The sequence below is a fragment of the Embiotoca jacksoni genome, unplaced genomic scaffold (genome assembly GCF_022577435.1).
Source record: "Embiotoca jacksoni isolate LCO1_2020_lvr unplaced genomic scaffold, fEmbJac1.0.p SCAF_14, whole genome shotgun sequence".
In the NCBI taxonomy this organism is placed as follows: domain Eukaryota; kingdom Metazoa; phylum Chordata; class Actinopteri; family Embiotocidae; genus Embiotoca; species Embiotoca jacksoni.
This window is the reverse complement of record NW_027185274.1, coordinates 16,864,588-16,877,223: the sequence shown is the minus strand read 5'-3', so window position 1 is coordinate 16,877,223 and position 12,636 is coordinate 16,864,588. Positions and strand designations below refer to the sequence as shown.

The following is a 12,636-nucleotide window of genomic DNA, read 5'->3' as shown; positions in this document are numbered from 1 at the left end:
TGAAATTCCTCTGATGTGGCGGACGGTTACCTTTGACATTAAGGCGCATCTCTCCGGAAATGCCAGGACCTCCGGCTACGATGACGTTGCAGATGTAGCGGCCGGAGTCAGACTCCTGGGTGTTGTTGATGTAGATGGAGAGGTTGGCTGAGGGCATGGCCGCGCTGAAGCCCGCCCTCTCGGTGAACTCGTTCTGGCCGTGGCCGACCTCACCCGAGCTGAAGTTTATCACCTGCACGGAGAGACGGAAACACCTCACAGCTGCGTACGGGGTTCCCTGAAACCTGAAACTCAGTGACCTGATGGAAAAATAATAGCCGCTGCGGTGCCGAGCAGATGTGAAACAGACACAATATTTTAATCCCATCAATTTGCAGTTCAAAACGTTTCACCGCTTAAACCTTCTGCACAATTATGATCACACGCAACTTGGCCTGTGCAGCCTCATAAACACACCGAGTCTTGTGCAAAAAAAAAAAAAAAAAAAATCGTTTCAAACAGGAAGGATAAGAAGCCGTCATGCTTCTCGCCGTTGTCGTGCCTACGAAGGGCTCCCTCTGCCATATTTAATAGATCTATAGAAGTTTTACAAACTTAACATTCAGCTTTTCTGCTATCTGTTTTTATCACCCAGTCTTCGAAGTCATCGTTTCGTAGCCAACGTTTTTAAAGTCTACATTTTCCTGCATGTTTGCCTTCCTAAGCAGCTACGAGAAAACACATCTTTACTGAAGTGCTGCAACTTGATGAACTGAAAGGGAATAAAAACCGATCAGGCAGTACGGGAAACACGGGAAATAACGCGATTAAAAAAAAGAAAGACAACATGGAGAATATTGTATTCTGACAAATGGCAACTGAATTTTAAACATGCGAACAAAATTCCCTGATATTTCAGGATTTGGCCCAAAATAAACAATCAAATCCCCTGATTTTCCCGGTCCGGAAAAGAGTTTTTTAAAATTCCCTGATATTCCATGACATTCACTGACACGTGGGAACCCTGTGTAAAGGAGCACTGCACTGTTAATTCCAACTAATCCCACTAACATTTAGGTTCATGTATGTTTCCGCTGGAATGAATTTGATTTGCTGCGTCCATACGAAGATGTGCAGATTAAACTCAGGAAACAACGTCCTTCATAAAGATAATCCTGACATGTACAGATGGTGGATGTGGACTTTTTAGGCTGATTTTCTGCTTGAGACGAACTCAAGGGCGTCGGACACTGAAACTGTTTAGATTATATTAATCAGGCAAACACGCGGACACATACACGTGCGGTTATGTTGGCTTTGATTGACGGTTCGTGCTACATGCAGGAGGTGCGGCTAAACGTGGAGATAAAATGTAATTAGTGGCCTCCTGCCGTTAATAACGTCCCTCCGCCAGTCGGTGAATCAGACGGCGGCGGCGGCGTTCGCTGTAATCCTAATGTGTGCGGGCCGTCATCTCGCACCTCAGACGAGTTTGTCTAGATATGACATGTCATGCAACACAAAAAGACGAGTACAGCACGTAAAAGGGAGATTTCAATGAAACTAATTTAAATGAATGAAGTATATAGTTGAGTTTGAGCTGCAGTGCTTTTGTATACGATGCGAGTCGTCCGCTGCAGCCGTGATAGGATCAACAAACACACTCCTTCGCTGTAATCCCGTTATAGAGGCTCTCTTTTCTGGTCTCCAGCAGAGGTGACAGCGCAGTCAACATCCAATCATCATCATCATCAACATCATTACACTCCGTTTGACCTTCGACCTTCTCACCTGCTTGGACTCGTTCCCCGAGAAGTGCCAGATGACGGCGTTTTTGGAGATGTCCGAGCTGGGGCTGTACCAGGCGTGCAGCATCGCCATCTGGCCCTTCACCACCTCCATCTCTTTTCTGGGGATCTCCACCTTCTCCGTGTCACCTGAAGCAACAACAACAACAACAACAACAACGACGATGACAACAAAGCAGGCTTGTGTGAGTTTAGTTCTGCATGTCACATTTTTGTATTTATGAAGCAGCAGCTGCCAGAGACCACTACGGAAAAAAGTTAAATGAACTTTTACGGTTTTTGCCAAAATCTTTCTGCCATCATATTAAAGTTACAGCTAGTTTTATTTCAGTTGATTCCAAAGGCTGGATTAAATCTGTGAATTTTGCAAATAATAATCATAAAACTGCTGATTAATTTCCTGTTTAAGACATCAAAAAACAGTAAAAGAAGACATCTTTGAACACCTTTGTTTCATCTGACTAACATAAAGCAGCAGGTCTGCACATGTGAGGCGCTGAAACGAGCAAATATTTGGTATTTTTCTTGAGGAATAACTTTAAAAATCAATAGATGCTGGCGATTTTTTTTTTTTCTTCTGTCCGTTGACAATTAGCTCATCGGGTAATAGTTTCAGCTCTTGTTTCATGATTTCTTTTCCTATTTCTGCATCAAATCTGTCTTTTTACACACTCTAAACAAAATTATTCACATGGGAGTCGACTCTGACGGGCTCAGGACAAAATAGCATGACGTGAAAATGCAGGAAAATTCAGAAAATTGTGAAAAACAATAACTCCAAAATATTTCGTACAGATTCTGTGATTGAGCTGCCAAAGTATCAGCTGCTTTATAATCAAAGAAATCCTCACTGCCTTTCCTTTAACATCTGAACGTGTGTGTGTCCTTTTGGCTTCTGTGCACTCAAGAACCAAAATAAAGGCAAGTTAATCACGCAATCACATTACATTATGGAGTCAAGTTTATTTTCTCGACCTCCATCGGAAAGAATCACAACAAATCAGATGTAAAACAATTAAGAGATTAAAAACAAACTGAGCAATAAAACAAAACAAAAAAAACAACAACAAAAAAAATCAGAAATTAAGAATGATTTTAGGCTAAATAACACAGGGATATGAACGACCAGTAATCAATACTGAAATGAATTATGAATAAAAAAAATTAAATTGAGCCCAATCTTTAAACTCACTTTGAAATAAACATGTTTTCAGTGGAGATTTGAACACCGGCTGTGAAGTTGACTGTCTGATCTCGAGTTGGAGCCCGTTTCAAAGTTTCAGAGCAGGGACTGAACTGAAAAGGCCCGGTCGGCCCTTCGGAGCCGATCCGGATCCAGGAGCTTTTAAAAGCTGGCGGTCCAGTGCCAGAGATCAGACGGATAAGCCGGGAATGCTCCATTTAAGCTCTTGTACACAAACAATAAAATGTTTTAAGTGAAACAGGCAGCGAGTGTAAACAAAATTAATATTGTAGAGAGCAGAGACATGGAGGTACTTTTACTGTAATATTGGTGAACTGCTGGACTGGAGGGAGGATGGTCGGACAAGATGATCCGCTCAGGCATTTATTTATCAAGCTCAAGTCAACTGAGTCCTCTCACAGTTTGTAGATGAAAAGAAAACCACAAAAAAAGAGACCGTCCCTTCATTACCTTTAAACAAAGTCTTCCTGAACAAAACCCTTTCATATTTTTGTTTTAACGTCCAAACAAAGCTGGAGAACATGACGTGTCTTCTATTTTGATTGTAAAAGTGGTTATGAATTAATTACTATCAGTGGATAATGCTGCTCCGTCTAAACCTAGGATCCCGTTTCGGACACCGAGCCGACATCTCGTTAAAGTTCCACAATAAGCACCGGCTGACTCTCCGATTACGACTTCACACTTCAAGCTGACTGCTCTTTCATCATGTCGCACTCTTCTGTATAAAAAAACAAGGTTTGAAAAACAACTTCATCCTGGAAAAATCCCAGCAAACAAGAACAAAGTTTCTAAGAAGTAAAAAGATAAATGAAAAGCTAATCTCCAAGGAATTCAGTCGCATTCTCGCACATGTCAACAAACTACAAAGCAGCTGAGATACCCCGGTCTCACTGTGTCCACTGTTGGCTCACTAGGGAAGAAATTGTAGCCCAAACAAATGCGCATAAATCAAAGAAACACTGTTGAGAAAAGGCTTCATTTTCACACAAAAAAACAAGCAGAGAGCTGATGAAGAGAAACAACGACAGCCGAGATGATGCGGTCACAACTGATGATGAGAGGAAGGATGATGAGAAGTGAAAAAAAGAAGAAAGGACGTCCAACTCACAGGGAGCCCAGTCACCTGAACCGGACAGCTGCAGCTGGATCAGCTGATCCCAGCAGCTGGAGTCCGTCTGTGTCTCCAGTTTGAAGCTCGACTCAAACAAAAAAAAAAAAAACTACAGCAAGGACTGAAAAAAACAAAACTTGTGCTGCCACTAAATCCTTCAACAAAGCTGAGGAAAGTGTCCCTCATGTGCGCGCATGGATGGACGGAGAGGATCAGGAGGTGGAGAGGAGAGAGAGGAGGAGAGAGAGGAGGAGGAGGAGAGAGAGAGAGAGAGAGAGAGGAGAGAGGGAGGAGAGGGGGGGCGGGGGGGGGGGAGTGTTGTGATCCACAGAGCGCCAGCTGAGATGTCCACATCTGTTCGGGCAGCTCGGCACACCTTCTTCCTTTTCCAGACTGAGAGGAGAATTAGACCGTAGTGGTGGTGGTGTTGGTGTTGGGATGGGCTCGAGGGTGCGTGGATAGAAGAGGAGGGAAATGTGTGTGTGTGTGTGTGTGTGTGTGTGTGTGTGTGTGTGTGTGTGTGTGTGTGTGAGCCAGACGTTGTTTTTCACATTTATGTTTTTTTTTTTGCTGCAGTGACTCAATCGTTTCTTATTCCTCCCGGGACAGTGTGACCTCCTCACTGTGGCGCTCCTCTCCCTTAATTTCTGAGTCTGCTAAACCCTGCTGACTAATCCTCAAACAATCCTGGGCTCAATCCACCTCACGTGAGCAAAAAGAGCTCAGCTGGACATGGATATGATGTAACACATGGTCGTTTCTCCGAACTCCACGCCGCCATCGGCGCACACTCTCTCCCAAACGACAATTAGCAGATCGCAACATTTATGTTTCGTCATGCGTGCCAATGCGATCTCCGTTGAGCCTGTTGAAGTGTTAGCGGCTTGAAATGAGGCGTTAAGGATGCGTTCAGGAGCATTTGATGGCAGAAAATCAAAGAAAAAGGCAGAAACTGACGACAAAATTATAAATATGACGTTTTTACAAATTGTAAATATTTATAAGGAACTTTTAAAAGGTAAAGTACAGGCATTTCTTGTTAAGGAGGGAAATCAGAAACAGATGACGGTGTACGAGTCAGGCTGTCGTTTAATAAACTCCCTTTTACAAACAGCTGTGGCTTAGATGGTAAAGCAGGTTGTCCACTAATCATGAGGTTGCTGGTTTGATCCCTGGGACCTCCTATCCACATGCCGAAGTGTGTTTGGGTAAGAAACTGAACCCCGAGTTGCTCCTGATGCCAGCTCAGTCGTTGTTGTGTGAATGTGTGTGTCAGTGGGTGAATGCAGACCAAACACAGGGCAGTGCTTTCCAAAGTTCAACAAAGCTGAACTCTGACCTTCAAGTTGTCAGGATCCCTGTCTGACCTTTGTTCATCCCGATGTCCTCTCCTCGTGTGTTCTGTCATTCCCCGTTTGTTGTGGTGTGCCATTGTGTTTTGTGTTTTGTTCCGTTTCTCCACTTCCTGCCTCCAGACGTCTCCCACGGCCACGCCCCTACGGCCCTGATTGGTCTGCACAGCTGCTGGCAATCGAGTTGATCGCCTCCTGGGAGTATATCAACCCTGGTCCTGCACTCCGGCGCTGTCAGACCTTTCTGTCTACTCACCCGGTGTCACCGGTTTTCATCCTCCCTCCCCCCCCCTCGTCTGATTCTGTCCTCAGTTTTGTCTACCTGTCAGCGTGCCCGCGGTCTACCTGACCCGTCCTCTCGTCTGGCCTCGGAGACTTACCCGATGTCCTGCGGAGAACCACGGAGGACACCAGTCAGCCTGTAAGTCCTGCTTCAATGCACGGGGATCGTCATCGACCGTCAAGCCTGCTGCTCCCACAGTCCTCCCTCTGGTTCCTACTCATCCGTTTCGGACTCAGCCCCAGCAGGAGAAGTCTGCCCTGTCTCTGCCTGCCCCTGCTGGCCATCTCTCTGTCTCTCTCTCTCTCTCTCTGTCTCTCTCCCCCACCCCCCCCCCCCCCCCCCCCCCCCGGTCTTCCCCTGCCTGCGTAGCCCATCTACAACTCACCGTTTCAATAAAACATTAAATTAGATTCTCACTATCTCGCTCTGTGTCTGCTATTGGGTCTTATCCTGAGCTCTCGCGACACAAGTAGATCAAAATGAAACAGAACTTGGGTTGTTGACTTGCTTAGCTGCATTCAAACATGCTGATAATGTCATGCTGGCCAGCTTAATTGAGTGTGTGATTTAGCTAACATTTGATAATTATAAATTGGGTATGATGGGAATTTCATTAGCTTTTGGCCTTTCTTTATGTAAGGAATGGAGAGATGTAAATTTGGACCTGATGATGGCGCTACATGAAAACTATCCATAGACTGTGTATAAATATGTTCATCGTCTCCGAGTCTGAAAAGTGAAGCTTACGCAGAAGCAGAAGTGCCTTAAAGTGCAGTACCACTGACGACCACTAGGGGGTGGGCTTCAAAAACCTCTGGCTCCAATAGATTTCCATATCAAACGCACCAACTTCTCTCATGAAATACAAAGTCAGTAAATGTTTTCCATGAGTCATCATGGTGCCATGAGGTAAATTCACTCCTGATCAGAGGTCTGGTCCTTCTGGAAATAATTCCCTCATTAATTAGGTGTTAGGCCTCAAAGAGAGGTGGGGGTGTGTGGTTTGATTGACAGGCCTGTGGTGCAGTCAGGTTTCCTGTGTTAAGTGGGCAGGGCATAGTGTTCTCAAGTTCTCAGTCAGATACATAGATCATGTATAAAAAGGTTGTAGCTTCCTGGTCTGAAAAGTGAGGCCAGTACAGAAGTGCACTACCACCGATGAGCTATATCTCAGAGCGCTATATTTGGGGGCATGTCTGGTTGACTGACAGGCCTGTGGTGCAGTCAGGTTTCCTGTATAGGTGGGCGGGGCATAGTGTCTTCGGGCTCTCAAGCAGATCGACCTAACTCCTCCCCAGATCGTCCAAATATGGTCCCTTCTGGCTCCAAAAAAACAAGATGGCGAAGGACAAAAAGCCAGATCGCAGGCTTCAAAACAGCAGTTTTTACAATTAGTCCCCGAGTTGGTACCAAATTTTGTAGAAATACACGGAATAGATAAATGTGAACCCGATGGTGGCGCCGTATGAGTCCACGACAGCACATTGATCATCAGCACATGAAACAATGCAGAGTCCTGTGATGTATGCTATGAGATGTCAACGCAAAAATCTTCCTCCATCTAATCATGTAAAGCCACCTACTGGACATGTATGCATGAGATTAACATCTTCATCATCATCCTCCTCCTCCTCCTCCTTTCAGCCGCCATAGTATCAGCCTGCCTGCGATTGGTTCAGAGAAATCGCCTTTTTTCAGATTTGAAACAAATCCCATTAGCGCTGTGGTTTTATTTCCACCGCCGATTGTCTGCCGGCACACCGACCAATCGAGCGTGCTGTAAGAATTGCATAAAAACAGTGAGAGGCAGGTCTGTGAATGATGGATGTCTGGAGTCCTTGTTTTAATGTTACGATGCTCCACACTTGTTAATATACGTCGTGTACAAGAGCCACAATCAGGAAGGATGAGGTTTCTCTGTGGGTTGGGGAGACTCTCGACGTGAATGGATAAGAGCTGCAGGACGCCCGCGGCACTGCATGCACACAGTAATTCTGAAGGATACACAGATTCCCTGTGATGAAGCAGGATAATGCCCTGTAGTCTCCCAACCCCAGACTATTCTTGTGCTTCTTTGGGCAGGTTTATCCTCAGAACTGTGTCATTCAATTGTTTATTAAATGAAGGAAAATCTTCACTAATCCGCGGCCGTCTCCATCTGGGGGTGTGCGTGTGCGTGTGCGTGTGTGTGTGTGTGAGGCTGCAGAAAACAGACTGTTCAAGATGTGAATATGGACAGAAAATCCACTCAAATCCTTCAGAGATAAAAAAAAAACAAAAAAAACAAAAAGAAAGCTGCTAATAAAGAGGATACAGATATGATACTACAGCCTCAGTTAAACTCTGTCCTAATTATATCTCGCCAAAGGCTATTGTTCAGCCGAGTCACGCTTTATATCTGCTAATTGGATTCTTCTCTTTAGAATAAACACTGTTTTTTTGTGTATTCTTGCAGGGCATCCAGGCTGTGAGATGTTGGCCGAGTCTCAGCTGTAAAAGCGTTTATGACGGCAGGACCCCCAAACCTACACAGGACAATCACAGGCAAGTCCAACCGTGTGATGCACGTCTGAGCTGGGGCACAATTAGCAGACCGCTGTGTGTGTGTGTGTGTGTGTGTGTGTGTGTTCGCTGCAGTATCGCGATTCGTCCGTAGGGGGAGGCACGCTCACGTGAAAAAAAGAGGGATCATTTGATCGCGAGAGATAAAACCACAGCGGAGGTCATCACATCATCAAAACAGTTACGTCTCTGGGTTTAGGACTTAAAAAAAACAAAACAAATGAATGAAGGGTAAACAGATGCGACGCCGTGAGTGTAAATGAGATTTTAAACACCGTGTTGTTATTGATCGAGTGAAGGATACATAGAAGTCTCAAAGCCCTGAGGGAGACGTGTAGGCCTGTGTGAAGATAAACTGATCCTCTTTAACCAGCCCCGCTCTATCTCCCCGAGTAATCTCTGCTTCCAAACCTATGTCGGTCTCTCATGTGAGTCCCTCTCTGCAGCTAAAGCTTTAGCTCAGATTTACTCTCCATGTACACCTCTCCACCCCCAACCTCCTCCTTCCCTCCCCCACTGAGACAACAGGGTGGGCCTGTTTCCTGAAAAATAAAATGAACCGATAATCTAAAGCAAGTGAAGGCAGCTGCCTTTCACTCAGTGCTCGCTTGTTCGGAACTATTTAAGAGTCGCACTCGCGTGACACGTTCGTGGAAGGATGAAGTTTCTCATGCAGCCTCATTCAGATCAGACCTGCGTCACAGTGCTTATTGTTGTCATAGAAGCAGATACATTTGTTGATTTTCATCTTCACATACTTGCTTAACTATTTACTCGGTGCAATTTCAGAAACGGTAAACATTTGTAAGAGCCAAAAAGCGACGTCTTCAAATTGCTCGTATTTCATTTGCAGCAATAAAAAAAATAGAAAAGCGGCGTACTTTCATATTTGAGAAGCTGCAAGCTCTCACTGTTTGACGTTATTGCTCGATAAGTTTCATGAATCACATAAATTCCATTTGAAATTGAAATGAAACTGAGGTGCACAGGAACTAAATAAATAAATAGTAGCTACTGGACGCAACTGCAGTTCAATGAGTACGTTCATACTTTGTGTCTTTGAGACAATGGTGGGGAAACACTGCACTTCAAGGGTCTCTGTTGACCATTTCCAGAGTTTGACCTAAAATCTGTTGTTCCAGTTTCAGGTCCGTGGTGAAACCACAAATGTTCACGAGCCAGCGGTCACAAAAACGTGTGTAACTCAGGTGCTGATGTTGATCTAGCGACATAACTTTAAATATCATCACTTTCACCATCTTGGTTGTGTTGGCATGCTAACATTTGCTAATTAGCACTAAACACAAACTACAGCTGAGCCTGCAACTTATGGAAAGAGCAAATCAAAAGTTATGTACGGAGATTTTTTTTTTTTTTTGAGAGCAACTAACAGCCAAATAAGCAGAAAAAAAAAATAGTCATGAAGCATTTTAAATGACAGAAGCAAAAACCTAAAACTAAACCACGCAGCTCAAAGACAGGCGTCTGGATCTGTATGTAGAGTTTAACGTGAGCAAGAGTTTGACATCAAAAAGTTGCAGCTGCATCTGTTGTATTAAACACACACACACACACACACACACACACACACACACACACACACACACACACACACATTAACATGTTGACGCTAATGTAGCAATAGCTCATAACGTTAGGTTACCGTCATTGTTGTTCAGTCTGTGTGTGTTAGCATGTTGCATGTGCAGCTGTGTGTGTGTGTGTGTGTGTGTGTGTGTGTGTGTGTGTGTGTGTGTGTGTGTGTGTGTGTGTGATTGACTTTCTTTTTCTGCTACAGAGAATTGTGCGATTTCAACGGTATTGTTTCTGACTAACCTGAAAGGACAAACAGAAATTTTGACCGCTAGATGAAAAGACATGAGCTCACCCCGAACTTCACAGCAGTCCATCCAATAATTGTGAAGACATTGAAGACACACAAAAAAAGTCAACCTTTTGCCAGGGGATTACGAAGGTCAGCAGGATTAATCCTCCCAGATCCATTAATGTCTTCACCAAATTTCAAAGCAATCCATCTCATAGTTGTTGGGCTATTTCAGTCAGGAACAAAAAAACAACAACAACAGGCACCTATGTGAAGAGGCTGTAATAGCCACACTGTTTAGGGGAATCAACACTTGAATACGACAATGGCTCATCCGATACGTGAAATACAAGAGAGGCGGAAAATAAGACGAATAAGACAGAATGATAAAATCTGTACAGCCGACAGATTTCTATTATCTCAGAATATAGTCATATTGTTGAACCTCACGCTGCATGAGATCAGCTTTGTGCTCACAGTTGCTGTGGATGATGTTATTCATGTTTGAGCTCCACAGCATGTTTCTGTGTCAGACTGGTGATAACAAAGTCTTAAACTGACCCCATAAATGCACAACTCATCCAAGAAAAGACAAGACGATCATAAATTATTGAAGCATCGGATTCCTTTTAGCTCATTAGTCCAGCTGCTTAGGAAATCTGGATAACCTTGAGTTTTACTTTTATTAATGACTTTAATAAACGAGAAACTGATTGCAAAAGGGATTCTCCACATCTGTCGATGTCAAACGAGGACAAACGTGAAGAAAAAGATTTGAACTGTGCCAGGAAAAAAAAATAAAAAAAAAATAAGGTTTCTCTTTCTGACAGGCAAGAATTTAGGACAACAAAATAGCCTTGTTGGTGTAAAACTGCACATTGGACTGACCCTACAGGCTTCAAGCAGATGGTGCTTCAATAATAAATATTTGGGGAAGGCTCCTTTAAATTGGATTACATTAGTGTAATCTCTGCAGCTATTTTAAACCATTTTGAGTGTGCTATCTCATCACAGTAGCTTTAATCCCTCTTAACTTTTTGATTGTGTTCAAATTGATTCTCCTCGCACACACGGCTCCAAACTCCCACCACCTCCCTCTGGTTCTTGGAGCAAAGTCGCACGATTACAACTGTCAAACAGACACGCGTAAAGTGCTGCACATAATATAAATACACACACCTAAAGATTTGTTTTTACAGGCTCACCTTGAGGTCGTAGCAGATGCAGAAGCCCACTCACGACAGAAAGGCTTGACTCAAGTGGGAATAATTGGCTGTACTATTATGTGGGAGGATCGTCAATCAACTCAAATTGAGTTTGAGTACGCAAAAATGTTTTGGTAAAAAGAAAGTAAATATTAACATCTGGTTCAGGAATATTCAAGGTCAAAGCAGCGTGGCTTCGTAGGAAAATCACTGTGAATGCACAAAATATTTAGTCAAATAATGGCTACAAATAACTCTTACGGCCTAATGTTAATACATTGGCACAGTCAAGGGCCAATTCATATATTAGCAGTATCTGGCCCAAGTGGCAACCGACCGTTTCGTCACATGTTGGTTTGTGAACTGCCGTTCTGAAGCCTCAAGTTCGTTAATTCGGCCGTCGCCATCTCACTGTTTTGGAGCCAGAAATGACCATATTTGGGTGAGCTGGGGAGGAGCTAGCGGTAAATCTGACTCGATCCGATTGGAAACCAGAGGACACTATGCTCCGCCCACCTACAGAGGACCCCGACTGACTGCACCACAGCTTTATGAGGGCCACCGGAAAACTAAGAAGGAGTGACTGAAGTGAACGACACCAAAATAACTTATGGAAAAAATGTAGTGACTTTGTATCTCATGAGACTAGTTGAATGGGAGTCTGAGGAGCCGGAGGCTTTTTGAAGCCAACCTCTAGTGGCACTCGGTGGTATTGCAGTTTCAGCCACTTCTGCATTGGCTTAATTTTTCTGAGCAGAAAGCCACATCCTCTTCTATATACAGTCTATGATCTTCTTGTTTGTCAGCCACAGAACACAGCGGGAGCTGAGGATGAATGAAGGATACAAAATACCCTTTTTTTTTTACAGAGTTTCTAAAAAACAGATTGTGGGAAATCACTTTCTAAAGTGTTAGATGAGGAAGTTGGTGGCGGTGTGACGTCTGCGTTGAGTGCAGAGCTACAGGCAGCAGGTGATTTGTTTAGTTTGTTATAAACACTGAAAGCATGTCTCTGTCTAAAGTTCACATATCTTCTTCCAAGCTCCTTTAAAGCTCACAAGAAAACAACATTTATTTATTCTGTGCAAATACATAAAAGTTAAAAAGAAAATGATTTGTGGTTTAATGAGGTGACTTGCGGGAAGCCTGACAATGGAAACACTTCATTCACCCGCCTTGTACTTCTGAGTATCCCTGACTATTGCACTGGTTGCTTGGCAACAACTACAGCACCAGGCTGTTTCCCAAGAAATAGTTAAAGGACGAGCTCCAAGACTTCAAATTAACCTTTTTAGATTTCGGTT

General features: G+C 43.8%; 1 protein-coding gene across 1 annotated transcript in view; it reads right to left on the bottom strand.

Moving 5' to 3' along the window:
* Positions 1-12,636, bottom strand: part of esamb (endothelial cell adhesion molecule b) — a 48,483-nt gene that overhangs the window by 9,184 nt on the left and 26,663 nt on the right. Inside the window, exons 2-3 of the mRNA XM_069148347.1 lie at positions 1,771-1,916; positions 31-232 (exon numbers count right to left, since the gene is read on the bottom strand). Of these exons, the coding sequence (XP_069004448.1) occupies positions 31-232; positions 1,771-1,916 (348 nt within the window). The remainder of the gene's footprint in view (positions 1-30; positions 233-1,770; positions 1,917-12,636) is intronic.